At 52.4% G+C, this 26,696-nt stretch overlaps 2 protein-coding genes across 2 annotated transcripts in view; one reads left to right on the forward strand and one right to left on the reverse strand.

Annotated features, from left to right (window-relative positions):
- Window positions 1-1,361: 1,361 nt before the first annotated feature.
- Window positions 1,362-5,015, reverse strand: RPL36 (ribosomal protein L36). The gene is made up of 3 exons (XM_069877840.1): window positions 4,826-5,015; window positions 2,020-2,154; window positions 1,362-1,492 (listed from the first exon to the last, which is right to left on the reverse strand). The coding sequence occupies exons 1-3, from the start codon at window positions 4,916-4,918 to the stop codon at window positions 1,403-1,405; spliced, it is 318 nt and encodes a 105-aa protein (XP_069733941.1). The 5' UTR covers window positions 4,919-5,015; the 3' UTR covers window positions 1,362-1,402.
- A 16,613-nt stretch (window positions 5,016-21,628) lies between these two features.
- Window positions 21,629-26,696, forward strand: part of LMNB2 (lamin B2) — a 36,566-nt gene continuing 31,498 nt past the window's right edge. The window contains exon 1 of the mRNA XM_069878080.1: window positions 21,629-21,907. Within this exon, the coding sequence (XP_069734181.1) occupies window positions 21,674-21,907 (234 nt within the window). The 5' untranslated portion in view covers window positions 21,629-21,673. The remainder of the gene's footprint in view (window positions 21,908-26,696) is intronic.

Raw genomic sequence — 26,696 nt, forward strand, 5'->3', positions numbered from 1 at the left:
TCCAGGTTTCTTGTAGCCCCTTTCAGTTACTGGAAGGTCGCTATAAGATCTCCCCAGAGCCTTCTCTTCTCCAGGCTGAACAACCCCAACTCTCTCAGCCTGGCCTCATAGCAGAGGGGATCCAGCCCTCTGATCATCTTTATAGCCTCCTCTGGACCCGCTGCAACAGCTCCATCTCCTTGTTATGTTGAAGATTCCAGAACTGCACACAGGACTCCAGATGAGGTCTCACAAGAGAGGAACAGAGGGGCAGAATCGCCTCTCTCAACCTGCTGGCCACGCTGGTTTGGATGCAATCCAGGACACCATTGGCCTTCTGAGCTACAGGCACATATTGTTGGCTCATATCGAGCTTCTCATCGAGCAGCACCCCCAAGTCCTTCTCTGCAGGGCTGCTCTCAATCACATCATTATGTCACTGTAACGCCGACATGAGAACTCCACAGCCAGAGCTGGGGCTGTGACTCACAGGCACCGTGTTCCCCAAGGACTGAGAGCTGAGCCGCTCTCTGAACGTCTCCCTGTCTCAGGGTGGAAGCTGCGCTGGGTTGGAGGGGAAACTGAAATTCTAGGACAGTGCAGCAGAGGAAAGATGTTCCACTGCCGAGGGACATGGATCTCCAGATTAAATCCCACCGATGCCACCTGCAATGCCCGGCTGGACAGGGCGCGTTGTGCTCAGCACAGACTGTCCGCTGGGTTCACCAAGTGAAAAACAGCACAGAATTTCTTAGCATGACTGTTGTACACCAGAAGACACAAACTATCCAGAGAGCCCGAGGGGTCTGTCGTATGGCAAGTGCCAGAAAAGCTAGATATAAATAGGGTAGTTACACAGAGTGGAGCTGAAATGTGTTTGTGCAGGAAGAGCAGCCTTCGTCCCGTCTCACAGCAAGGGGCCTGTGGTAGAGAATACATCCTGCCAAAATTCAGGGAGCTCCTCCTGACTGTGATGCAGAACAGAGGGCGCCAACGGAGGGGAACGCCACGAGCAGGGAGAGCGCAGGCAGCTGCAGCTCCTGGAGAAGGAGCACAAAGCTGTGACAAAACACCAGTTTTTGCCCACTGAGTTCTCTGCTACCCCTGGAGCCAGCCAGGAGGTAGAAGGAATTGCAGGCAGAGCTACTGCAAAGTCCCTCCTGCCCTGAAAACAGCTCACTGGAGGAGGATTCCCCCTCTGGAATGTATCGTGTACCAGTATCAGAAACACCCTAACTGGCATCACCAGCTGCAGGTGAAATAAAACAGCAAGGTGAGCTCTGGGCAAGCGCAGCTCTGGGCCTCGACAGCACAGTCCCTCAGCATCCCCAGAACACCCCGTTCCTGCAGGCTGAGGCAGAAGGAGCACCCACACTCTGCACTGTTTGAGAAAGGACTTTATTATAGTTACAGACTGCACACCTCAGTCCTTCTTCGCAGCAGCTTTCCTCATGGCTGCCAGGACGTTGCTGAGTTCTTCCCGCTTTCGCTTGGCCCGGATGTGAGTGCCGACCTGCAGGGAGAGAGCAGTGTAGGCAGCACGCATCCTACCAGAGAACAGGTAAAGCTCCTGGTGGCTCAGGCGTTCTCTGAAGATGCTGTACTGGAGAAGCAGGCAGGAACTCCTAACCCAGCTGGAACTCCTTGCCAGGGCTGCAGTAGTGCTGCTCCAGAATTACCTGAGCTGAGGCAAGAGCTGCTTCCAGCTCTGGGAGCCGCCTCGGTGAGCCCTTCTCATGCCCCCAGGTTGGTGGTGCCCAGCTGCTCTCCGCACCGCTCTCCTCTGCCCCCCACCACGTTTACAAAGCCAGCACCGCACGGGCACAGACCTCCACATCCTTCTCCTGCCTCCACGTCCACCTCCACATCAAACTTCTCCCACCCAACCCAAAGACCAGTCCCTCTGCTCCCTCAGATCGGGCCAACAGCTTCCCAAACTACTGAAAAAATAAGAGCACGGCATTCCTAGGGAAGGGCAGGAAACAAAGTGGACTACAGCGGAGTTCTTGCCATCCTCAGGCCGATGGCAGATCAACCTACCCGTTTCTTTATGAACTTCAGGGCACGTTTGTCTTTGGAAACTTTCAGCAGCTCCATCGCGCGTCTCTCATAGGGTGCGAAGCCGCAGACTTCCCTGATCATGTCCCGCACAAACTTGGTGTGTTTGGTCAGGCGCTGTAGGAAACAAACACAGAGATCACGATGGATGCAGGCGCTGCTGTCCCCAGCCTGGGCTGCACGAGGCTGTGGAAAACGGGGCTCCTGCCGAGTACGATCCCCGTGCAGGCAGCACAGAGATCTCGATGGGACCTGCTGGGCTGTTCTTGCTTCACCGCAACACCAAGTCTTTTACACCTTTGCATGCACCCACATCTTTAGAAAAAGCAGGAGCATTCGCTGTTGGTGCATGCATCGTGATGTATCTCAAACACCGCACCCAAACACAGCGTTTAACCACAGGGGCTCTTCTCCCAGGTGACAGGGGACAGGACAAGAGGGAATGGCCTCAAGCTCCACCAGGGGAGGTTCAGGCTGGACATTAGGAAAAAATTTTTCACAGAAAGGGTCATTGGGCACTGGCAGAGGCTGCCCAGGGAGGGGGTTGAGTCACCTTCCCTGGAGGGGTTTAAGGCACAGGTGGACAAGGTACTAAGGGGAATGGTTTAGTGATTGATGGGAATGGTTGGACTCAATGATCCAGTGGGTCTCTTCCAACCTGGTTACTCTACGATTCTATGAAAATGAATCCAGCTCTCACTCAAACACACACATTCCCTGAACCAGGATAACTCCCGGTTATCTGTCACCACTGGGCAGTTTTGGTGGGACACCTGTTGTGGCTTCCAGGAAGCGGACTACAAGGGACTGCAGAAGTTGTTTAGACTATTTTCTCTTCCACTGCTGATTCAGGTTCGGCTGGGGTTGGAATGCATCCCCCAGAGCCCTCCATCACAGCCTGCTCCATCGCTGGTTCCCTGTCACCAGCCAGTTCGCTCTGCACTCAGCTTTGACACTTCCCGCTCTGGGTGGCAGCATCAGCCTCTCCACCCTGGCAGGGCTGCGTCCGCCTGCAGGTTCCCTGTCAGTCCCAGCCCTGCACCCGAAACACAGATGGAACAGACCCCGAGTCCCGCACCCTGCAGCCCCCAGTGCCCTCGCCTCCCGCCAGTTTCAGAGGCACCTTGTACAAGAAGTAGTTCCTATTACAAAAAGTGAAATATTTTTGATTTAAGGTAAAGCAGAATTAACTTCCATCAAATTGTATTTTTTGGAAGTTAAACAGAATGTCCCTCCAATAGTGTTATTTTCTTTCAAGCAGTGTTTTTTCCAGACACTGCTCATTCTCTGGAGATGTTAATGTCTTGTGTTCAGTGTGATCTGTACTGAACAGAGGTGTCTCCTGTAATCCCCTCGGTTTCCAGTCCTTCCTTATCACTAACGCAAGGTCAGGCAGCGCTGGAGCCAGCGCTGGAGCCAGCCCCACATTAGCAGAGATTTCACTTTTGTGAAGTTCAAAATAACATTTAAAGTAGATCTTGGAAAGTAACAGAATATGCGAATGATTTCTAGGAAAATTTATACACATGCATTGAGGCTCTGGAGCGAGCCCAGAGAAGAGCAACCAAGCTGGTGAGGGGGCTGGAGAACAGGTCTTACAAGGAGCGGCTGAGAGAGCTGGGGGTGTTTAGCCTGGAGAAGAGGAGGCTGAGGGGAGACCTCATTGCTCTCTACAACTACCTGAAAGGAGGTTGTGGAGAGGAGGGAGCTGGGCTCTTCTCCTGAGTGACAGGGGACAGGACGAGAGGGAATGGCCTCAAGCTCCACCAGGGGAGGTTTAGGCTGGACATCAGGAAAAATTCTTCACAGAAAGGGTCATTGGGCACTGGAACAGGTTGCCCAGGGAGGCGGTTGAGTCACTTTCCGTGGAGGGGTTTAAGGCACGGGTGGATGAGGTGCTAAGGGACATGGTTTAGTGTTTGATAAGAATGGTTGGACTCGATGATCCAGTGGGTCTCTTCCAACCTGGTTGTTCTATGACTCTATGATTCTGTCCCAGCGCTCGTCTCCCTGCACACGATTCATGGAGATCACCACCTCGTGTAGCCGAGACCTGAGAAAGGCCACTCGCTTTCTAAAACTCAAAAATGAGTTGCTGGCTGAACATGAGCCAGCAGCGGCCCAGGTGGCCAAGAAGGCCCATGGCACCTGGGCCTGGATCAGGAACAGCGTGGCCAGCAGCAGGGAAGCGATTGTGCCCCTGAACTCGGCACTGGGGAGGCCGCACCTCAAATCCTGGGTTCAGTTTTGGGCCCCTCAGTACAAGAAGGACACTGAGAGGCTGGAGTGTGTCTAGAGAAGGGAATGGAGCTGGGAAAGGGGCTGGAGAACAAGGATTATGAGAGGTGGCTGAGGGAGCTGGGGGTGTTTATCCTGGAGAAAAGGCAGCTGAGAGGAGGCCTCATCGCCGTCTACAACAGCTTGAAAGGAGGCTGGGGAGAGGTGGGTGTTGGGTCTCTTCCCCCAGGTGACAGGACGAGAGGGAACGGCCTCACGCGGCTCCGGGGCGGGTTCACAGCGGATACTGAGAAGCGTCTCACCGAAAGGCTCCCGGGCGCAGCTGGAGCCCCCACCCCGGGGGTTAAAAACTGGGCAGGCGAGGCGCTCGGGGCCGGTTTAGCGGCGACAGGGCCGGTGGGACTCGACGATCCCAAACCTCTTTTCCCAACCGAGCGATTCTACAGCTCTTAGAGACTTTACTGACCGGCATTTTGGGCACCGGGGCCGGTAACGCGGCGCCGGCAGCCGCCCCCCCCCCCCCCACCCCGGCCCGCTCGCCCCTACTCACCCCGCGGCGGCGGCACTGCCGGGGCTTGGACACGTTCTTGGTCACCTTGTAGCCCTTGTTGAGGCCAACGGCCATGGGGTAGCGGATCGCCATGGCTGCGGGGAGCGGCGGCGCTCGGGATGGACGCGGATGGACGCGGGGCCCCCTCCGGCCGCGGAGATGGCGCCGCTCAGGAAGGGCCGAGCGCGCGCGGGGCGCCGGGACGGGGAGGAGCGGGGGGAGCGGCGCCCCCTGGCGGCCGGAGGGAGCGCGGGAGATCATCGAGTCCAACCGCGCCCGGCCCGAAACCAGGGAGCCGAGCGCCTCATCCACCCGGCCCTGAACCCCCTCCAGGGACGGGGAGTCAAACCCGCCCCGGGCAGCCTCTGCCAGTGCCCAATGACCCTTTCCCTGAAACATCTTTTCCTGATATCCAGTCTGAACCTCCCCTGGTTGAGCTTGAGGCCATTCCCTCTCGTCCTGTCCCCTGTCCCTTGGGAGAAGAGCCCAGCTCCCTCCTCTCCACAACCTCCTTTCAGGGAGTTGCAGTGGCCCAGGTGGCCAAGAAAACCGATGGCATCTTGGCCTGGATCAGAAACAGCGTGGCCAGCAGGTCCAGGGAGGTTCCTCTCCCTCTGGACTCGGCACTGGTGAGACCGCTCCTCGAATCCTGTGTTCAGTTCTGGGCCCCTCACCACAAGAAGGATGTTGAGGCTCTGGAGCGAGTCCAGAGAAGAGCAACGGAGCTGGGGAAGGGGCTGGAGAACAAGAGGAGCGGCTGAGAGAGCTGGGGGTGTTTATCCTGGAGAAGAGGAGGCTGAGGGGAGACCTCATTGCTCTCTGCAACTCCCTGAAAGGAGGTTGTGGAGAGGAGGGAGCTGGGCTCTTCTCCCAAGGGACAGGGGACAGGGCGAGAGGGAATGGCCTCAAGCTCCACCAGGGGAGGTTTAGGCTGGACATTAGGAAAAAAATTTTCACAGAAAGGGTCATTGGGCACTGGCAGAGGCTGCCCAGGGAGGGGGTTGAGTCACCTTCCCTGGAGGGGTTTAAGGGACGGGTGGACAAGATGCTGAGGGACATGGTTTAGTGATTGATGGGAATGGTTGGACTTGGTGATCCAGTGGGTCCTTTCCAAGCTAGTGATTCTATGATTCTATGATTAAAGAAGCTCTCCTGGGATGCGCTCCCAAAGCTGGCACAGTGCTGGAGGCCCTTTACCCAGTGATTCCAAGCATGAACGTAGTCACCTCTCGAGAGGTGAGGAGGACAGTCGGAAGGCTGTACCCTTCCTGCCTCACCCCTCCTTGGCCAAAGCCTTGCAAGTCCCAGATGTTTGCATTTGCCAAGATCCAGCTGTGTTTCTCTGCCAGGTGTCTTCTGGCAAGCAGCGTGGGTCACCCTGTGAGCCTGCAGCCCCAGGGAGGCTGGTGCGGCTGGGCTGCGGGGAGGCAAACAGGAGACTCTCGCCCTCATGCTGAAGTCCAGGCTACTTTAAACGCAGAGGGCACTCTCATATGTTAATTAACAAAAACATGCATAGCAACCAGTGTGAAAGCCCTTCGTCGCAGTTCCCATCATAGCCAGAGGCCTCCCCTTTGAGCTGACGCCTTGCTGCTCTCAGCACTCTGGTTTCTTCTGCAAGTGTCCCTTCCCCAGTGTGTCCTGGCTGTCCCACTTCTGGACCTCAAACACCTGAAAGCCCCACTCACTTCTACAAGGCTCGAGGGTGTTTGGTTCTGCACCCAAGTCTCTGTGCTGATCAGCCTCCCCCTCAGAGGTTCGGGCACGGTGTTTCCCCAAGTGGGGCAGCCACACGGTCTTCCAGGAAATAATTACTCACAACAGCAACCAGCAAAACTCCCTGCACAGCGTTTGTCGTACACAATATTTCTGTAACCAAGGCCCTCGCTGCCAGGGGTGGGAACACCCCCATGTGCCAAGACAGAGCAGGGCTCTGAGAAGAGGATGTGGGCACAGCAGAAGTGAGAACATCTCTCTATGCCAGCAAAAAAGTGACTGTGGCTGTCTGGAACTAGAAACTTGTGATTGTGAGCAAGGCTTCTCTCACGGGCAGGCAGCGCGGTGCTGGCACTGCTGGGCCCTTGGCGGTGGCTGCCACCAATGCTGTGATGTGCAGAAAGAGCAAGGGAAGGGGTTCATCCAGCCCTCCTGGCGAGATGCTGGAGGTGGAGGAGTCCCTGGTGTGAAACAAGGCTCTCCAGGGAGCAACCAGGGCCAAATCAACGTGGCCCTTCCTTGCTTAAGCTTCTTGGGAGGGAAGCGAAGCTCACTGCAAGGTCCCCACTGCCACCTCTGAAGAGAAACAGCCCTCTGCTGCTGGGATGACTCCACTGCCTTCTGATGCTTTGTCTCTGTCCTACACAAAGCCTCAGCCCTGGGGAATGTGCTGCCTTCTGATGGATGCTCACCCCCCCACTGCCTTCTGCTCACGGCCTCTCACAGAGTTTTACAGCCCTGCTCTGAGGCACGCGGGGGTTCTTACTGTCTCTGGTGTGTTAGGTAGGTTTAAGCATATTTTTAACCAAACCCCTGCTTTGCACACCATAGGGCGAGTTTCACATTGGTCCTTGGTTCTTGCAGCTGCTGTGGCTTGACCCCAGCTTCGAAGAAAACTCTGGTCTTGGTAAGTAAACTGGGATCCAGACGATACCTGCAAGACTTCCCACAGCAAAATAAGAACCCAAAGCCTCTACCACCAAAACCAGGGGATGACACAGTGGGGTGAACCCTTCTGCATCATCCCAGGAGCGAGAGCACTGGCTGCTCCCCTCAGGCCATGTCTTCCCTCTGAAGCAGCTCCTGTGCGCGGGCACATGGACACGGAAACCACGCTCCTGAGAGGACCCTGCAGCCGTTCTCCTCTTGCAGTATTTGACACCATCCAACAGGGAAGGCTGTGGGTATTTCAAACATGATGTTTTGTGCAAAGGCTTCTTTCCCAGCACGGCTGCCTTGCTAAAACTGTCGCTTGTGCTGCCACAGGCCGGCATCTGTTCCTGAGTCCACCTGCTCCAGGAAAAACTGGAAAACAACCCCTGCCTGTTCCTTGGAGCTCCTGCTGACCGATGGCTTTTGTCCACCTGGCCAGGGCAACTGCCAGCTCTGCCTGAGCACAGGAACCATCTGCAGCTGCCAGGCCAGCAGGCTATTCCCATCTGCCAAAGGAAGGGAATTAACCCCTCTGGGGCTGAGCTGTGGCTTGCAACACTTGTTTTTTACAGTCTGGGCTAATCTACTTCACCTCTGTTGCCTTCCTTTTGTTTCCGCTACAGCAATTACAGGTGCCTCAGCTTTGGTCTTCCCAGTAAGTTGCTCATCACATCCAAGTGACAAAGCTATGCTAAGGGTAAACAACTTGATTTCTGGCATTGAGAAGCAAATTTCCTGCCTTCTTGTAGGGAACCACATAGAGGAGGACCCTGGGGTCCCCTGCACCCACTGTACTAGGGTGTCAGAGCCACCTCTCCCCCATCCTGGTTCACCTTTCAGTAGGACTGCAGTCACCTCCTTTCCTGCTGCTGTTGCTGAGCATGGCCAGGTTTCTCCCTGGAAAGGGGGAAAGGCCATGGAAACCCCACAGGTTTCCCTCGTAATCAGCCTGCTGCCCAGAGGAGAAGGACCTGGGGGTGTTGGTCCTGGGCATTAGGAAAAAATTTTTCACGGAAAGGGCCATTGGGCACTGGCAGAGGCTGCTCAGGGAGGGGGTTGAGCCACCTTCCCTGGAGGGGTTTAAGGCACGGGTGGACGAGGTGCTGAGGGACATAGTTTAGTGACAGGAATGGTTGGACTTGATGATCCGGTGGGTCTGTTTGAACCTGGTGATTCTATGATTCTATGAAACTCGGGGAGCAGTTCCAGCCGATGGGATGATTGCTACCAACCGCAGTGCCCTGTGCAGGAGGGTGGTGTGGCTGCTGCAGGGGCACAAAGGCTGTCCAGGCTCAGAGCACCCATGTGAAGGATCCTGCACCTCACTGGCACAGGCCATAGCCCCAAGGTGACCGGGGCATTTACCTGCGCAGGCCCTAATGCATCTGGTAAGAGAAGCTGAGTGGCATTGCCTGTGGTTGGACACTGCCTGCCCGGACACAGCTCATCCCCTACCCACCCCAGGAGGGCTGTGCCCAGCATGCCCCAGTGGAGCTGAGACGGGCTCCCCAGCATAGGGGCTCTGCTTCACTTCTCCAGTGACACCAGTCCAGAGGAGCTGCTGCGCGTGAGCTGGCTCTCGGCTGTGCTGCCTGCAGGCACCGTGCACCACCAGCAGCTACAAAGTGTTTTTACACAACTGCGCTTGTAACACAGCACATCCAGCAAAGGCTGAGAGTTCCAATATTTCCCACTCCTTGCTTGCATGGATGGATCACCTGCTGAAAGAGGGGAGATTGAGATGAGATCTTAGGAAGAAATGTTTTGCTGTGAGGGTGGGGAGGCCCTGGCCCAGGTTGCCCAGAGCAGTGGTGGCTGCCCCATCCCTGGAGGGGTTCAAGGCCAACTTGGATGGGGCTTGGAGCCCCTGATCCAGTGGGAAGTGTCCCTGCCCATGGCAGGGGTGGAACTGGATGGGCTTTGAGGTCCCTTCCAACCCAAACCATTCTGTGATTCTGCAATTACCTACCCACACTTTATCCTTGGAGGCTGGGGACACCTGCAGAGGCCAGGGCGCACCTGCAGGGCTGGGAGCAGCCACTGGTCACAGAGGTTCTCAGGCCAAAGGAAGCCAGAAAATCAGCAAGAATGATGCAAGGGTTGAGGAAGATGGGGGGACCGCAAAGGGAAGGTCCCTCTCAAAGTGAGTTCCTTCAGAAGAAGACCCACCAACAGGCCAAGGATTGCAGGGACAACCCTGCAAGGCTGTTTCCCAAGCAGAAGGGAATAATGGGGGTATCCACCTTCCCAGGAGGTGTCGGTCCTTCCCCTGTATGTATGCCAACAGGAGAGTCCTGCAGAAAGCAAATGTTGCAGTTGCTTTTACATAAGAAGGCATTTTTGACAAGAATGAACAGGAAAATCAGTCATGAATTGGCCTGGTGTGGCCAGGTGCTGCCTGTGGCTGACACCGAAAGAGGAATGTGCAGAGTAGAGAGCAGAAAGCTACTTGAATGAAAAAGTAAACAGAATTCAGGAGACAAGTGTAAAGCCAGAGCAAAGATGAAGTGGTGAGTGTGGCCTTTGTCAGTGCAGGTTCCTCACACAGGATTTTCTCCTTGTGGTAGTTCTGCTTTCTACTCATGCAGCCAAAGAGGTCCTGAGGTTGGCCGAGCACCTCTGGGCAGCTGCCGTGCCCAGTCACTGCACTGGAAGGACTCCCAACTCCTTGCCAGATGTAGGGTGGAGTTATCCCCCTCTTTGGTCTCTGGCCAGTCCTGCAGACCCAGCCCCTGCCACTGGGAAACTGGGTGGGGTGGCCACTGGACCAGAACCATTGGGTGACTCATGATCAAAACCTATTTGCTTAGCAGGAGGGTGGATAGTGATTTCTGTTCTGCAACACAGATGTGACGGGCTTGCACAGACCAGAGCTTCTGCCCCTCAGACCAGTGCAGACCAGCGCGCCACAGGCACAAGAATGAGGGTGCTCAGCAGCGACCATCAGCAAGCTGACTCCTGCAAGTGGGGTTCATCTATGTGATGTCAGCCACGCACGTGGGCTACACAGGTGCACCACTGACTTAACTCTTTACTGCTTTGCAAATTAAATCATCCATACAAGCTGCCAATGGCCTCACCAACCACGTAGAATCATAGAATCGCCAGGTTCAAAAAGACCCACTGGATCATCAAGTCCAATTCCTATCAATCACTAAACCATGTCCCTCAGCGCCTCGTCCACCCGTCCTTTAAACCCCTCCAGGGAAGGTGACTCAACCCCCTCCCTGGGCAGCCTCTGCCAGTGCCCAATGACCCTTTCCATGAAAAATTTTTTCTTAATGTCCAGCCTGAACCTCCCCTGACTGAGCTTGAGGCCATTCCCTCTCATCCTGTCCCCTGTCCCTTGGGAGAAGAGCCCAGCTCCCTCCTCTCCACAACCTCCTTTCAGGGAGTTGGAGAGAGCAATGAGGTCTCCCCTCAGCCTCCTCTTCTCCAGGCTAAACACCCCCAGCTCTCTCAGCCGTTCCTTGTAAGACCTGCTCTCCAGCCCCCTCACCAGCTTTGTTGCTCTTCTCTGGACTCGCTCCAGAACCTCAACATCCTTCTTGTGGTGAGGGGCCCAGAACCGAACACAGTATTTGAGGAGCGGTCTCACCAGGGCCGAGTCCAGAGGGAGAAGAACCTCCCTGGACCTGCTGGCCACGCCGTTTCTGATCCAAGCCAAGATGCCATTGGCCTTCTTGGCCACCTGGGCCACTGCTGGCTCATGTTTAGTCGCTGTCAACCAACACCCCCAGGTCCTTCTCCTCCAGGCAGCTTTCCAGCCAGACTTCTCCTAGTCTGTAGCTGCTCAGGGTTGTTGTGCCCCAAGTGCAGGACCCGGCATTGGGCCTTGTTAAACCTCATCCCACTGGTCTCAGCCCAGCAGTCCAGCCTGTTCAGATCCCTTTGGAGCCTCCCTACCCTCCAGCAGATCCACACTTGCACCCACATAACCCCACACCATCCCTCTGCCCTCCTCCACTCCTGAGACTGCTCAGCAGTTCATGGTTTCCTAGCTCTCCTTGGTCTCCCACTCCAGATGAATCATAAAAATGCAACCTCAGCCACGGGAGCATAAAGGTTTATCGACTGCCTCCTTATATTCCAGCAGATACCAAATCAATCTCACTGGTTACAGCTGAGCAGACAGTGTCAAGTCTCGCACATCAGGCAAGTGTTTTCAGGGAGAGAGCTCTCCAAGAAACCACCAAAAAGTTGCTGGAGTCACCAAGAACACATCCAGATGTGCCATGGGGCTACGCACATCCGCACTGGGCTCTGCGGCAGGGGGATTGTGCCTGGGGCAGGCATCTCAAGTAGTGCTGTGAGTAAAAGCCCGGAGACTGATGGAGCCCTGAATCATTTAGGATGGCAGCACTGCAGAGCCCTTCAGAGCCCCTGCCCACGCTGCCGCAAGGGACAGCAGTGGACATGGTGCTGTAAACTGTATCATTCGTGATGTGCTGAGAGAGAACGGGCCTGGTCTCTTTGGTGCTTGGGAAGAAGTGTCAGTGAATTTGTGTCATATGTTTGTTCTCTGCAAGCTGGGAAGCTCAATGCTTTGAACTCACCAGGTATTTATCTGAATTCCATGGCGTTATATATAATCTTTCGCTCTTGAGGGAGCCGAGAGGCTCAGTCAGAGCAGGGCCAGCTTTGAAATTCCTGCATTTGGGTGGATTACCCACCAAGAAACGATAACGCCCCAGCCCCCACTGAGTACTGGCCCCAGTCTTCCAGTGGGGAAAGCTGCCTGCCACTATGGCCACGCTGCACCACGCCGACCCTGTAAAACCAATTAAATCCTACACAGCTATGGTATTCTCATAGCCAGAAATGGAGTTCAGCAGGGTTGAGGTTGCCTGCAAATATCTCCATCAACCTAAAGCTCCTCCACCTTTGCTGTAGCTCCTGCTCATTTACTCCATCCATGTAAATCTCTTTCATGGCTGCCCATGACACTGGATTCTTGTGCCTTCCCATCCACAGGCTGCATGAAAACCGGGTAGGCAGGGCCTGTTTTTTTGCAGTCAGGTACCACATTCCAGACAGCAAACGGTTCCAGTTAGTCAGAGCTGTCTGTCCTGCGAAGGACCTGCAGCTCCACCACAAGCACTAACTGACCTTGTGCTCCAGCACTTCACTGGTGTCACCATCTGCAGACCAGAAAAATGTTCTCCAAAGAGACAGATGCCTTGGTAGGACCTGAAAGCCAGGTCCACCCAGCTACTCCATGAAGTTCAAGACATAGAGACATTACAAAGTAATCTTCATGGTCGTCTGAAATTTGTTCCAAGATCGTTATAAAGCTTGATAAATTATCCTTTGTAAAATACTTTGAGATCTTGGGTGGAGAGCACTTCAGAATTGCAGAAAGCGTTCATCTCCTTTATAATTATGTAATATGCACAGGAGAGACGGATCCCATGCACACACCTCTTTATCTCCCTAGAATTGTCTTCTCCCCCACCCCCGACATACACTTACTCTGTAAACTTCACCCTGATCAGAGGCTCCGTCTTAAGGAACTCCCAACATTTTTTATGTTACAGGGCACAATGGGCTAATTACCTTTCACCGAGGAGCTAAGAGTTTCTGCTTTCACCTTTCCTTGCTAAAATTGAGCCCCTAACACAATGGGGTTTTTTTTTGTTTAGGAGAGTAAAATTGAAATCTTACCCTGTCCCCAGGGAGACCGCGCCAGCCTGGCTGGACACGGGGTGCGTCGCAGGTTACTGCAGCTGCTGGGGAATATGTCAGCAGCTCAGTGGTGACGGGCACCAGGCCAGCTGCAGTTGGGCTGCGGGTTTGAAAATCAGGCGCCAAATGGTTGCTTTGAAAAAAAACACAGAGTTTGTTTTCTTTAGCGTGGAGATTAGTGCCAGGTTTCGTACAATAACAGCACGGGGGTGCGAGCACTGCGTGCCCCCTCCCACAGCTCCGCCGGAGCAGCAGCGATCCAAGTGACGCACAGAGCGGAGCTGGGATTGCTCCTGGCTGATAAAGCAGGCTCTGAACTCAGAGGAACCACATCTCGCAGCCAGTCCCCACCCTCCTCCTCTCACTCTCCAAACTGCTGAATGGCTCAAAGCTCAGGGGCTGCTCATGCTGCGAGGGAACCTGAACCCCACCGAGCACTGGGAATACCTCTGGATCCCAGGAAGTGTAACTAGAATGAAATTCAGCTGAGTACTTGAGAGTCAAAACTCATAAAGTCAGAGGTTGTTGACTCAATATTTCATTAAAGGTGTCATGAATAAGCCCTTCTTTGATCTTAGAATATATTTGCCTGTATAAATAGCAGCTACTTACGCACACCAGCGCCTACTGCTCAATCTCCACAGTCTCCAGGGCTGCCGACAGCCGGACGAGAAGGAAACAGTGATGTTGTTCCCACCTGGCCACCTCATCCATTTGCAGTGGTGTTTTCACAGTTTTTCATTGCCAAGAAATCTGTCTTGCTAGGAGTTGGAAGAATTCCTGAGCTATGGGGAGCCTGCAAGAGAAGTCTCCGTAGCCAGCGGCACACGGAAGGCTGTGGTGCATTGCACACTGCAACACTTCCTTTGCCTGATAAAGGCTGGGAAGGAGCTGTGCTGCAAAAGCTTCTCCATGCTCTCATGTCACAGATGTGGCTCTTTTTAGCATGTGGTATGACAAGGAAATCACTGCGTGGAAAAGTGACAAAGTGCAGTTGTGGAAAGCTGAGGAACCCCAAGCACTGACACACACACACACCCCCCCACCCCAGCTTCTTGCTTTGGTTCTGTTCTCTTGAGGGGGGGCGGGGGGGGGGCGGGTAATATGAAAAGGTTTTTTAATGGAATTCTCATTTCCTTTTGGTCAGGGGAGAGAAGGGTCTGGTTCCAGTACAAGAGTCTGAAGGGCCCCCCAGGCCCAACTACCCATGAAATCTGTCGCCCTCCTGCTCCTAAACAGTGTACAATCCCAAGCACAGACGTGAATTTCACTCCCTGAGTTTAGTTAATGCTTCTCCCAGTGTAAAATGAATTGAATTCTGCCTCACTAAGGAGGTAAATACTGTAGTAGCAGTATATTATTGTTCAAGACTCCCACCAAACATTATATGCTTGGAATCAGAAATAAATAGGCCTTCTACATGTTGCAGTACGGTGCCATGTCCTGAAAAAAAAACCCTTGTTCTACATACAGTTTGCTGTCTGCTTGCATCAATCCCACAACTGTACATAGTGCTCCTCTTTGCTCTTTTGCATCTGTCTCCTAGCAAACTTTCTCAGAGGAGATGAGGAAGATCTTCATGACACATGGCACACTATTACTTTTCTCTGCTTGCTTTGGTGCTTTCTCTCCTGATGCTGCTGGGAATAGTTTTATTCAATAAAAGCTGAAATTCTGGAGCAGAAATCTGTAGTGAGGTACGAGTGCTTCTTCCAGGCTTACAGTCATTGCTAGCAATTCTTTAAGCAGTAATCACAGAATCATAGAATCACACAATGGTTTGGAAGGGACCTCAAAGCTCTTGTAGTTCCACCTCTCTGCCATGGGCAGGGACACCTCCCACTGGATCAGGGGCTCCAAGCCCCATCCAACCTGGCCTTGAACCCCTCCAGGGATGGGGCAGCCACGATGCTGAGCTGAGTTGAATTTGGACAGATAGGAAACTGTTCTGTGCTACTTTTTCAATCCTTGCCCTTTCCTGAAATAAATGAAAACATCTGAGAGAACTGATGAAACCTTGACAGGCTGTTCAGAGTGAGCTAAGGAACACCAGGCAGAGGGGAAGTTATGTGACTACTGAAAAGACAGAACACAAATAATAAAATGTAGAATGAGAAAGGGGAGGGCATGGCTGCTGAGAAACAAAATTATGTGAGGCAAGAAACAGCAGTGGAAATCCTGCATCCCTGATTTGTGAAAATGGCAGAGTCATTACGAAATCTCTGACAGCATCAGAAAACTCGTTACACCAACTGTACAGGAAACTGGTCAACAACCAAGAGGATGCTCTACATCAAATGCTATGTGAGGTTTGCCTTTGCCTTTTTTATGTACAGTAAGGAATCTCTTCATTACCTTATGGGAGAGGAACTCAGTGCAGGGCAGAGCCTATCGCTGCAGTCTATGTTCTCTGACATCCCTAAAATGTAATCTTTGCCTACTCAGACAGTTTGATGTATTCCAAGTACCTTTGAGCTACAGCTCCGATACTGAGCCCAAGGCATTTCCAAGGACGAGAGGGAATGGTCACAAGCTCCGCCAGGGGAGGTTCAGGCTGGACATTAGGAAAAAATATTTCACAGAAAGGGTCATTGGGCACTGGCAGAGGCTGCCCAGGGAGGTGGTTGAGTCACCTTCCCTGGAGGTGTTTAAGGGGTGGGTAGACAAGGTGCTGAGGGGCATGGTTTAGTGATTGATGGGAATGGTTGGACTCGATGATCCGATGGGTCTTTTCCAACCTGGTAATTCTATGATTCTATGATTCCTGACTTTCTATCAGGGTGAAACCTATACATGCACCATCCTTCTCTGCTCTGCCCTCCACAAAGAGCAGACCTGAGGGAGCAGGCAAGGCTGGAGCCTGCATATGCTCCGAAGATGTTCCCAATCTGCAAAGTCCAGGGAACGCAGCCCCAGGAATTGCCATGGTCCTCTGCCCCCCGAGTCAGGGGAGGCTGGCACATCCCTGGATTGCCCCTTTATTAACGCTAAATGATTGTCTCTGGGGCCAACAAATCAATTCTACCTTCTGCAAGCAGAGAGGAAGTTCATTATAAAATTGTTTGGGGTAGCACTAAATTGTCAAGGTCCTTAATGAAAAACAAATTGCCAAATATTCAGAGAGGAATGACAACACTGACTGGTTCAGCACTAACCTACATCATCAGGGTGATCCAAGGGGACTGGTGTTTGAACAGATACTAATTCCACGATTAAAGTATGCATTGTACTCCCTGTAAAACACAGTTGCCTAGCAGGCTGTCAGCTTTTGCACTTCCCCTCCTCCCTTGATGGTTTCCTCTCCCCATCCCACCCCTAAACAGTTCTCTTCCTTTTAGCAGAGACGGGAAAAGAGAACACACGTGTTCAGTTAACAGGGAGGGGAGATGGGTGCTAAGGAGGAAGGTGTGAAAGTGTTCTGGTTACTGCTCAAGAAAGGGACCTTTAAAAATGTAGAAAATATTAGGAATTGAGGCATAGTTCAGGAAGTATATTTAGGAAAAAAGGAGATTTTACTGCAACACAGTTGTTATCAGCACTATGAAAATAACTGATAACATTAGGAGGCATAAATAACACCCAAGACTGAAGAAACTTTGCAAGATTCTAAGCCATTATCTAAAAAATCTGACAGATGAAATAATAGGGGATTTTGGGCTGAACTTCACGAGCAAAGGGGATTTACATCTGGATTACATTATCAATCAAAATTAGGCAATGGGTTTAGAAGAATTTCCAAAATATGACAGATGTGCAGAGTATCGCATCAAATCACAAGAGAAGGAATGAGCTAACCCAGAAAGGCTTACACTGACGCGTTCAGCATTCCTCGGATAGTTTCTTCTGGCTTAACGTAACCAAAGTCTGTAACCAGTCTTCCACGAATTTGCTGGTGTTGGAAACTGCATGTTGAGAGAGAAAGAGTTCATTCTAAGTGCATGAGTTGATGCTCACATGCATTTTTTGCTTTGCTGGGGGAAGGCAGCAGGGTTTGAAATGACAGAGATTGCGCACAGGCAGCTCTGGCAGAAGGGATGGGGCTGGAGCTGGAGCAGGGCCAGGAGCAGTTGGTTTACAGCTTGCAGACAGGCGCCAAAATTCAAAAGCCGCACTCTACTTCAACTTCGGAGGCACGGATGAAAACTAACGCGGAAGGAAGCGGCTGTGGACTCTGGGCAGGAGCAGACCCTGGGGAGCAGAGGCCACAGAACTCTGGGAGTTGTGGTTTCCTCTTTCTGCTGCCTTTCCAGGCAAATTCAATTCAAAACCAGCTTGAATTCAGTGAAGAAGCTGAGTATCACACCAAGCTGTGTATCACATTATCAGCGTTCACTAAGAAAGAACTGATAACAGGGACCTTCAGATAGAGAGGTATTGTGAATGCCCATGAAAAGGCACTTGTGGTGACCTACAGGCTCACTTTCACTTTAACTATAGTTCATTAACTCCTTACAAGCAACCTACTGACACTCGTGGTCTCATGGATGTGCTGTGCAAATCCCCGCTGTCAGCTGTCCACAGGAGACAGAGGAGCTGTCAGTGCTGTCCCGGGAGAAAGGATGCCCAAGCCAGTCAGGATGGGCAGTTGCTCTCTGCAGAGGAAGCCAGGAAAGCTTTTCTCACAGTGGATGTGTATTTTTATACAAATGCATTCAGGTAAAAACCTATTACTTGCACAGAACAAGTACTACAGATACAGAGCAACTTCAAGAGAGACTTACGGCTGTGTGTTAACAAGGGTATTGAGCATCCAGAATTCCTGGATTTACTCTGAGATTTTCCAGTTTGAGGTGTACTTGATATTAGGATCCCAGACCCACTTGTCTAGCTTTTACTTCGAGGATAAGCCCACTCACACCTATTTGTTCAGCCTGGCTCCCTACATTTCTTTTCATTTATCACCTGCAGTATTTTCTTGTGCCCTTTCCCACTTCCCTCTCTGGATCTGCCCTCCCACTCCTGCACAGCACTTCTTTGCTTTATGCTCATGCTGCTTTTTCCTTTGCTTTCCATATAAATGGATGACAGACTCTGAATCTGTTTTTTTCATTTCTCAGGCAGAAAATCTCCCTTTCTCAGCATTCCCTGGTAGCCAAAAGGGACAATGGCAGTAACCTCCAAAGTTCTGGGACATAAGGCATTAGCTCATGGGAATGGTAATCCAGTTTATACTGGTTAATGTGCAAGAATGGAAGGTGGAATATGTTTTGGGAGAAAATGACACTCTAAATCTTTAGGAAGGGCAAACTTCCCAGCAGGTTTTAGTTTGTACAAAGTGCAAGGTCCTGCACCTGGGTCAGGGCAACCTTCAGTATCGATACTGGCTGGGGGATGAAAAGACTGAGAGTAGCCGTGCCAAGGACCTGTTGGTCCTGGTGGATGAGAAGCTGGACATGAGCTGGCTCAGAAAGCCAAGCGTCTCCTGGGCTGCATCCCCAGCAGTGAGGCCAGCAGGGCGAGGGAGGGGATCCTGCCCCTCTGTTCCCTTCAGGGGAGAGCCCACCTGGAGCTCCACATCCAGCTCTGGAGTCCTCAGCTCAGGAAGGACATGGATCTGTTGGAGTGGATCCAGAGGAAGCTACGGAGATGATCGAAGGCCTGGAACAGCTCCCATATGACAAGGGACTGAGAGAGTTGGGGTTGGAGTTGAAGAGAAGACTCTGAGAAGACCTTTCAGTACTTAAAGGGGGCTGATAAGAAAGATGGGGTAAAACTTTTGAGCAGGGCCTGTAGCAATAGGACAAGGGGTAATGGTTTTAAACTAAAAGACGAGGAGTTCAGACTCCCTATTAGGAAGAAGTTTTTCATGCTGAATGTAGTGAAACGCTGTTGCCCAGAGAGGTGGTAAATGCCCCAACCCTGGAAACATTCAAGGTCAGGTTGGATGGGTCTCTGAGAAACCGAATCCAGTGGAGGATGGCCATGGTCACTACAGGGGGAAGAACTAGATGACCTTTATGGTCCCTTCCAACTTAAACAATTCTATGATTGCAGAAGGATTTCACTATAGCTTCCTTCTGGAACGGTCTTATCAAAGACTAGGAGGCATGGTAACCTGTCAGGAAAACTTCAGAAGGTATTTCTACAGCCTACAAAACAGCACTCGTGTACTTTCACCCTTGGAAACAGTGGATAGGTGTTTTTCTCCACCCCCAACTTAATCGGACAGCAGCTCCCTGGCTACACAACCTTAGCAGCAAGAGCAGAGCATGGTAAACTTGTGACAACTCAGACCAGGGCTTGGTGACAATGCTGGGAAAACCCCTGTGGAAGGGACCCTGTGACAGAGGCAGCAGTGACCCAGGTGGCCAAGAAGGTCAGTGGCATCTTGGCCTGGATCAGAAACAGTGGCCAGCAGGACCATGGAAGCGACAGTGCCCCAGTACACAGCACCAGTCAAGGCCGCACCTCGAATCCTGGGTTCAGTTTTGGGCTCATCAGTACCTGGACACTGAGGGGCTGAAGCGTGTCCAGAGAAAGGAACAGAACTGGAGAAGGGGCAGGAGGACAAGGGTTATGAGAGGCAGGTGAGGGAGCTGGGGTGGTTTAGCCTGGAGAAAAGGAGGCTGAGAGGAGACCTCATCACCATCTACAACAGCCTGAAAGCAGGTTGTGGCAAGGTTGATGCCGGTTTCTTCTCCCAAGTGACAGCGACAGGATGAGAAGGAATCATAGAATAGTTTGGGTTGGAAGGGACCTCGAAGTCCATCCAGCTCCACCCCCTGCCATGGGCAGGGACACCTCCCACTGGATCAGGTTGCTCCAAGCCCCATCCAACCTTGTCTTGAACACCTCCAGGGATGTGGCAGCCACCACTGCTCTGGGCAACCTGGGCCAGGGCCTCACCATACTCATTGTGAAGAAACTCCTCCTTATGTCTAGTCTAAATTTCCCCCTCACCACTTTATAGCTGTTGCCCCATGTCCTGTCACTACAAGCCTTTGTAAAGAGTCCATGCCCAGCTTTCTTGTAGCTCCTTTCAGTACCTGAAGCTGCTCTAAGGTCCCCTACAGCTTTCTCTTCTCCAGGCTGAACAATTGCAACTCTCCCAACCTGCCCTCATATGGGAGGTGCTCCAGCCATTGGATCATCCCTGTGGCCACCTCTGAATCCTCAAGCTGTGCCAGGGGAGGTTCAGATTGGATATTAGGAAAAATGCCTTCACTGAAAGCATTCTTGGGCCCTGGCAGAGGCTCCCAAGGCAGTGGAAGAGTCCCCATCCCTGGAGAACTTTAAAAGCCAGGCAGACAAGCTTTCCATCTTTTCCAGCTTTCCAGGCAGACAAGCATTCCAGCTCAGGAATGGTTTAGTGGTGACAGGGATGGCTGGGTTGGATCTCAAAGATCTTTTCCAAACAAATGGTTCAGTGATTACATGCCAGGAGCCGGCTGCAGCTGTGGGCATCCTTGAGGCAAGCACCCTCACAGCCCTGTCACAGAATACTAGAATCACTAGGTTGGAAAAGACCTCCAGGATCATTGAGTCCAACCATTCCTATCTGCCACTAAACCATGCCCCTCAGCACCTCGTCTATCCATCTTTTAAATACCTCCAGGGATGAGGACTCAACCACCTCCCTGGGCAGCCTCATCCCGGACCTGATGACCCTTTCTGTGAAAATTTTTTCTGATATCCAGTCTGAACATCCCCTGGCAGAGCTTTAGGCCATTCCCCCTTGTCCTGTCTCCTGTTACTTGGAAGAAGAGGCCAGCTCTGTCCTCTCCACAACCTCTTTTCAGGTAGTTGTAGAGAACAATAAGGTCTCCCCTCAGCCTCCTCCAGGCTAAACACCCCCAGTCTCTCAGCTGCTCCTCTTGTTCTCCAGCCCCTTCCCCAGCTTCGTTGCTCTTCTCTGGACTCGCTCCAGAGCCTCAACATCCTTCTTGTGGTGAGGGGCCCAGAACTGAACACAGTATTCGAGGAGCGGTCTCACCAGTGCAGAATACAGAGGGAGAAGAACCTCCCTGGACCTGCTGGCCACACCGTTTCTGATCCAAGCCAAGATGCCATTGGCCTTCTTGGCCACCTGGGCCACTGCTGGATCATGTTCAGTCGCTGTCAACCAACACCCCCAGGTCCTTCTCCTCCAGGCAGCTTTCCAGCCAGACTTCTCCTAGTCTGTAGCTGCACAGGGTTGTTGTGCCCCAAGTGCAGGACCCGGCATTGGGCCTTGTTAAACCTCATCCCGTTGGTCTCAGCCCAGCGGTCCAGCCTGTTCAGATCCCTTTGGAGCCTCCCGACCCTCCAGCAGATCCACACTTCCACCCAGCTTAGTGTCATCCGCAAACTTGCTAAGGGTGCACTCGATCCAGGTCATTGATAAAGACACTGAACGGGGCGGGAAGCAGCATTGAGCCCCTCCACCCCACGCCACAAAATGGCGGCCGCGCCCTCCTCCCCCGCCGCCGCCATCTTGGCGCCGAGACTCCATTTCCCATGCGGCCCCGCGGCGGGGCAAGGCGGGGTGTCGCCGCCATCTTAGCGCTGCCTCCTCCCCCGGTGCGGCGGGATTGAATGAGCGCGCCGCCCGCTCGCCTGCCCAGCGCCATGTCCGGCACCCCGAGCCGCGGCACCCCCGCCGGGACCCCGCTGTCGCCCACCCGCATCTCGCGCCTGCAGGAGAAGGAGGAGCTGCGGCAGCTCAATGATCGCCTGGCCGTCTACATCGACCGCGTGCGGGCGCTGGAGCTGGAGAATGACCGGCTGCTCGTGAAGATCTCCGAGAAGGAGGAGGTCACCACGCGCGAGGTACGGAGCTGGGCGGCGGCGGGACCTCGGGGGCCGTGGGACTGTTCGCGCTGGAAGGGACCTCGAACCCATCCAGTTCTACGGGCAGGGGCACCTCCCACTGCATCAGAGGCTCCAAGCCCCATCCAGCCTGGCCTTGAACCCCTCCAGGGATGGGGCAGCCGCCACTGCTCGGGGCAACCTGGGCCAGGGCCTCCCCGCCCTCACAGCAAAACATTTCTCCCTAAGATCTCAACTCATCTTCCCTCTTGCAGCTGAAAACCATTCCCCCCTGATCCAGACCCTCTCCCCAGCTTTCCTGGAGCCCCTTTCAGTGCTGGCAGCTGCTCTCGGGGTCCCCGGGCTCGGGGGCAGCAGCTCTCGCCCCCCGAGGTCCCCGTGCCTTCGCGGTGCCTGTCCTGCCGGCTGAGGAGACGAAATGGAGCTTTTGAAAGGGTTTAGCCTGACTCTGTTCCTCACTAGAGGAAATCTCTTGGTTCCCACAAATAGAATCATAGAATCACTAGGTTGGAAAGGACCCACTAGATCATCGAGTCCAACCATTCCCATCAGTCACTAAACCATGTCCCTCAGCACCTCATCCACCCGTCCTTTAAACACCTCCAGGGATGGGGACTCAACCCCCTCCCTGGGCAGCCTGTTCCGGTGCCCAGTGACCCTTTCCGTGAAAAATTTTTTCCTGATGTCAAGCCTGACCCTCCCCTGGTGGAGCTTGAGGCCATTCCCTCTCGTCCTGTCCCCTGTCCCTTGGGAGAAGAGCCCAGCTCCCTCCTCTCCACAACCTCCTTTCAGGTAGTTGTAGAGAGCAATGAGGTCTCCTCTCAGCCTCCTCTTCTCCAGGCTAAACAACCCCAGTTCTCTCAGCCGCTCTCCTCCTAAGACTTGTTCTCCAAATGCTTAGAATGGAATCTTTGTAGTGTGAACTGCTCTCTGCTGGCAGTTCCCTGCGCGGAAGGGATCTGCTCCGCTCCCTGGGAGCTCGAGGCAAAACTGGCTGATCTTTTTTCCTGTGCCGTGTTTTGCTTTTCCCCCTCTTGCGGTATCCGCTTTCCCAGGACTCTCCTTCCCGTCGGGAGGAAGGATGTAGTCAGTGACCCAGCTGGGGACAGTCCCACCCGTCCTGTACCAGCCCGTCGGTGGGTGAGCTGTCCCCACTCCGGGATGAGGTTTGGCTGCTGCGGAAAGCCTGCAGGTAACAGCCTTTCCTGTAAGTGTGATGTGACGGATTGCTGTGCCGCTGCGTGGGCTCCCGCCCCGCCGAGGGTCTGGTTTGGTGATGCTGGAGGTGGTGGGAGGAGGGTTTGAATTAATTCAGTTTCAGCAAACCAGATATGGTAGCGTCTTGTTTTGGGAGTGGTTGGGTCTGCCTGCAATCGGGTGCACACCGGGGATTCAAACGCCTTGAAGTCCCTTTGTGCTACTTGATGATACACTATAACTTCCAAATAATTAGGTGTTTCTAAACATGAGATGTGGCTACATTGCTTGCTGTAAACAAAATATCCCTGTCTGGTTCAGGAGCTTCCAAAGCTGTAGGTTGCTGAAGGCTGGCGGGAGCGTGGGCTTTAAATGTGGGAGGCAGATGGTAATTCTTTTGACAGCAGAGATGTAACGAGTAAGAACAGACAAGCAGAAAACATAACTATAACCTCATTAGATATTTAGTATGAACTTAAACCATCTCCCAACAGGAGTTCTGTCTGTTATCCATTCTGGAAAAATACTCTGATGGGAAGTAAACTTGGGGATTTTGATATAAATATTTTACTTACTTTCCTCTTGAGTTTTCCTTTTTCGCTTTTCCTCCAGACTTCAAAAAGCATCCTGATTCTTAGACATCTTCTAACAAGCCTTGTCAGGATTTCTCAAACTGCTCTTTGACACATCAGAGACTGTGTAAGAGACTCAGCTAGTCTCTGGAGCGCATTTCTTAATGCCTCCCCCATCCCTTTAGGACAGCTTAGTTATTCTTCACATGTGTCTGGAAAAGGAGACTTTGTAGTCTTACTGCTTTGATGCCGGATAGTGGTCAGTGGGAGCAGTGCTGCTTCAGATGGGTGTGAGATTTGGTGTTTACTGGAATTGGAATCCTGCCCTTTCACTTTCAGGGCCAGTTTAGTAAACCGGATTTTCTGCTGACATCTCAGTTTCCTTGTTACACTGTTGGAATTTGTGTTCAGAAGATGATTAGGCTAAGCATGAAATAAGATATTAATTAAAAATAAGCCTTCCAAACAAACCCCAAAGCAACTCTGCCTTCTGTGTCACAGTTAAATGTACTTCAGTGCTATTGGCATGCTGTTTTGTCTGCGTAATTATAGCTTTATATTAGTTCTACGTGCTTAAAATCGACTGTATTCTTGGGTCATTCAAGGTGAAAATTCCCCTTGGTTGTCCTCAACTGTGTGATATTTTTTTTAGCTGCCGTAATATTTTCAGCTTGTCTCTGGTAGTGGCCGGGAGCATTACCTGCCAATGTGGTAGAGTTGGCTGCTCACCAGTGGACTTTGCATTAACACCTGAGACCTTTGCCTTGAGAGCAGGTGGTGGGGCCGTAATCCAAGGCAGACGGGAGGCTGAGGGCTGACAAGCAGTACACAGAGTGTGGTGCCATGAGAAAGGTGTTTGTCCCTTGCTTGTCGCTCCACTATCCTGCAGTGGCCATATAGGAGAATGGGACTGGGGTGAGACTGTTACCAGCATCCTCTCCCCCTGCCCCTGTGTGCATGAGAAGAGAGGGCTGGCATTTCTGATGTTGTTCCCGCAGCCCTGGCTTAGGGGATGTCTTGTAGAAGAGAGAAGTTGTGCTGATGCTGTTAGGCAAGGACCACAGTCACTGTTGTGCCAGAGACTCAGCAGCAGCTGATCAGGAGCTTCTTTTTCCTTTTTTGTTTTAATCACCAGTCTGCAGAAGATAAAGCAGCCACTTCTCTGGGCAACCTCTTTAGTTTTAGGACCATGGTGACATCATGGCCTTGGAACAAAGTCACTCCTGTTGCTGTTTTTGAGGAGCACAGGGCTGCCGCCTCTTAGCAGTACGGAAAAGGAACTTTGCAGAAGTTAGGATTTATCTCCACTCATCTACTAATGGCAACCCTTTCCCTGCTTTCCCTAACCCTGTCCAGCACTGTTCTACCTCTACCTGTATACACAAATCAAAATGTATATATTAAGTCCTCAGACATGCAAAAAAGCATTTTGCCTGTGTAGCTGGGGGACCTATAATTGACCTCATTCTTTCTATTTGCTCTCTTGCATGACTCTCCTCGTGTAGCTTAGCCTGTGGCAAAAGTGAAATGTAGCTCATCCCTCGCATTTCTGCCTCTCTGGTACGTGACTGGTGCTGTTCTCACCGGGTTGGGGTCTCTATTAAAATAATCTGATTTGTGAACCTGAGAGGGGGAATTCTGGAGGGGTGAAGAGGAAGAGTCCAAGCTCCCCTCAGTCCCCTTTCTGCTAACTCCCTGTCGTCCCTGCAGTTCTTGTGATTGTAGCCTTCCCAAAAAAGATGATTTGCTGGGCGTGGGAGGGGTGACTACTGCGCTGAGGACATCCCACTATTCTCGCCCACAGAAAGGAGAAGTAGGGAGGAAAAACGAGAACATCCCTGGGAGCCTCAGCTACTGACAGCTATTACCCTTGTGACAAAAGCAGTATCTACAGGGGTTTCCTCTTCACCTGCATCTTCCCAGATCTGTGGATGTGACTGTGGGTGACAGCAATCTTGTACGTCACAGCTGTCAGAGGTTTCACTGTAGTCTCCCCTGGTCTCCACTCACCCACCAGTGCTGCGACTCTGTGCCCTTCATTTGCACCAGTTGTACTGATCAGAGCTGCTGTCATGACCAGGCTAATGTGTTTCTGGTGCTGCCTAGTTGTCACCTTCAAAATACATGTTCAGATGCTGCTGTGGATGGTGGGTCACTCCAAGACTTGTACCCTCCAAGATGTGGTCTTCTGGTACTGTAGACATCATCTGGGAGGTGGTGGTGGTGATAAACACGTCTTCATTGTTCTTGAGAACTTGACTGATGTTCTTGGTGAGTCAGAGCCATAGCGGACTGGCAGTCCTTCATCAATCTTTAGCTGGGTGAATAAGAACATACTGAGCCACACCTGGTGGGAATACGCTTATGTTTTTTATATTAATGTGTGTTAACAAGACCGGTGTTTCATTGCCATGTTTGTCTGGACTCACTTGTGGTCAGGTGGGGCATGCTTCTTGCCTAGTATGTAGGCTTGTTGCCTTCTTGGTTTGTTCCCTGTGTTTTCATCGAGTGATGTCTTGCAGCTTTTCCCAAGTGATTGCTGTGGGAGGATCCATGTTGGTGTGTCTGTCCATGAGCTGCTGCACAGGGAGCTTTGAGTGCTCCCGGCACCCGTTGGTGGGTCAGAGAGCGTTCAGCAGTCCTGCCTTTCAGACCGTGCTATGGAAACATCTATGTTCTCTTGTTCTCAATATGTTTGTGTTTCCTTCACAGAATGGTAGGGGTTGAAGGGGCCCTCTGGAGCTCATCCCATCCAACCCCACTGCTAAAGTAGGGTCACCTCGAGCAGTTGCAAAGGAGCATGTCCTGGTGGGCTGGACTATCTCCAGAGAAGGAGACTCCACACCCTCCCTGTTCCTGTGCTCTGTCACCTTTGCAGGAAAGAATTTTTTCCTTGTGTCCAGGTGGAACTTCTCGGGCTCCAATTTGTGCCTTGTGTCCTTTGGCCTGTCACTGGGCACCACTGAGCAGAGTCTGGCCCCATCCTCCTGCCCTTTAGACATTGATCAGCATCGATGGGA

Source organism: Phaenicophaeus curvirostris, chromosome 28 (assembly GCF_032191515.1).
Source record: "Phaenicophaeus curvirostris isolate KB17595 chromosome 28, BPBGC_Pcur_1.0, whole genome shotgun sequence".
Lineage (NCBI taxonomy): Eukaryota > Metazoa > Chordata > Aves > Cuculiformes > Cuculidae > Phaenicophaeus > Phaenicophaeus curvirostris.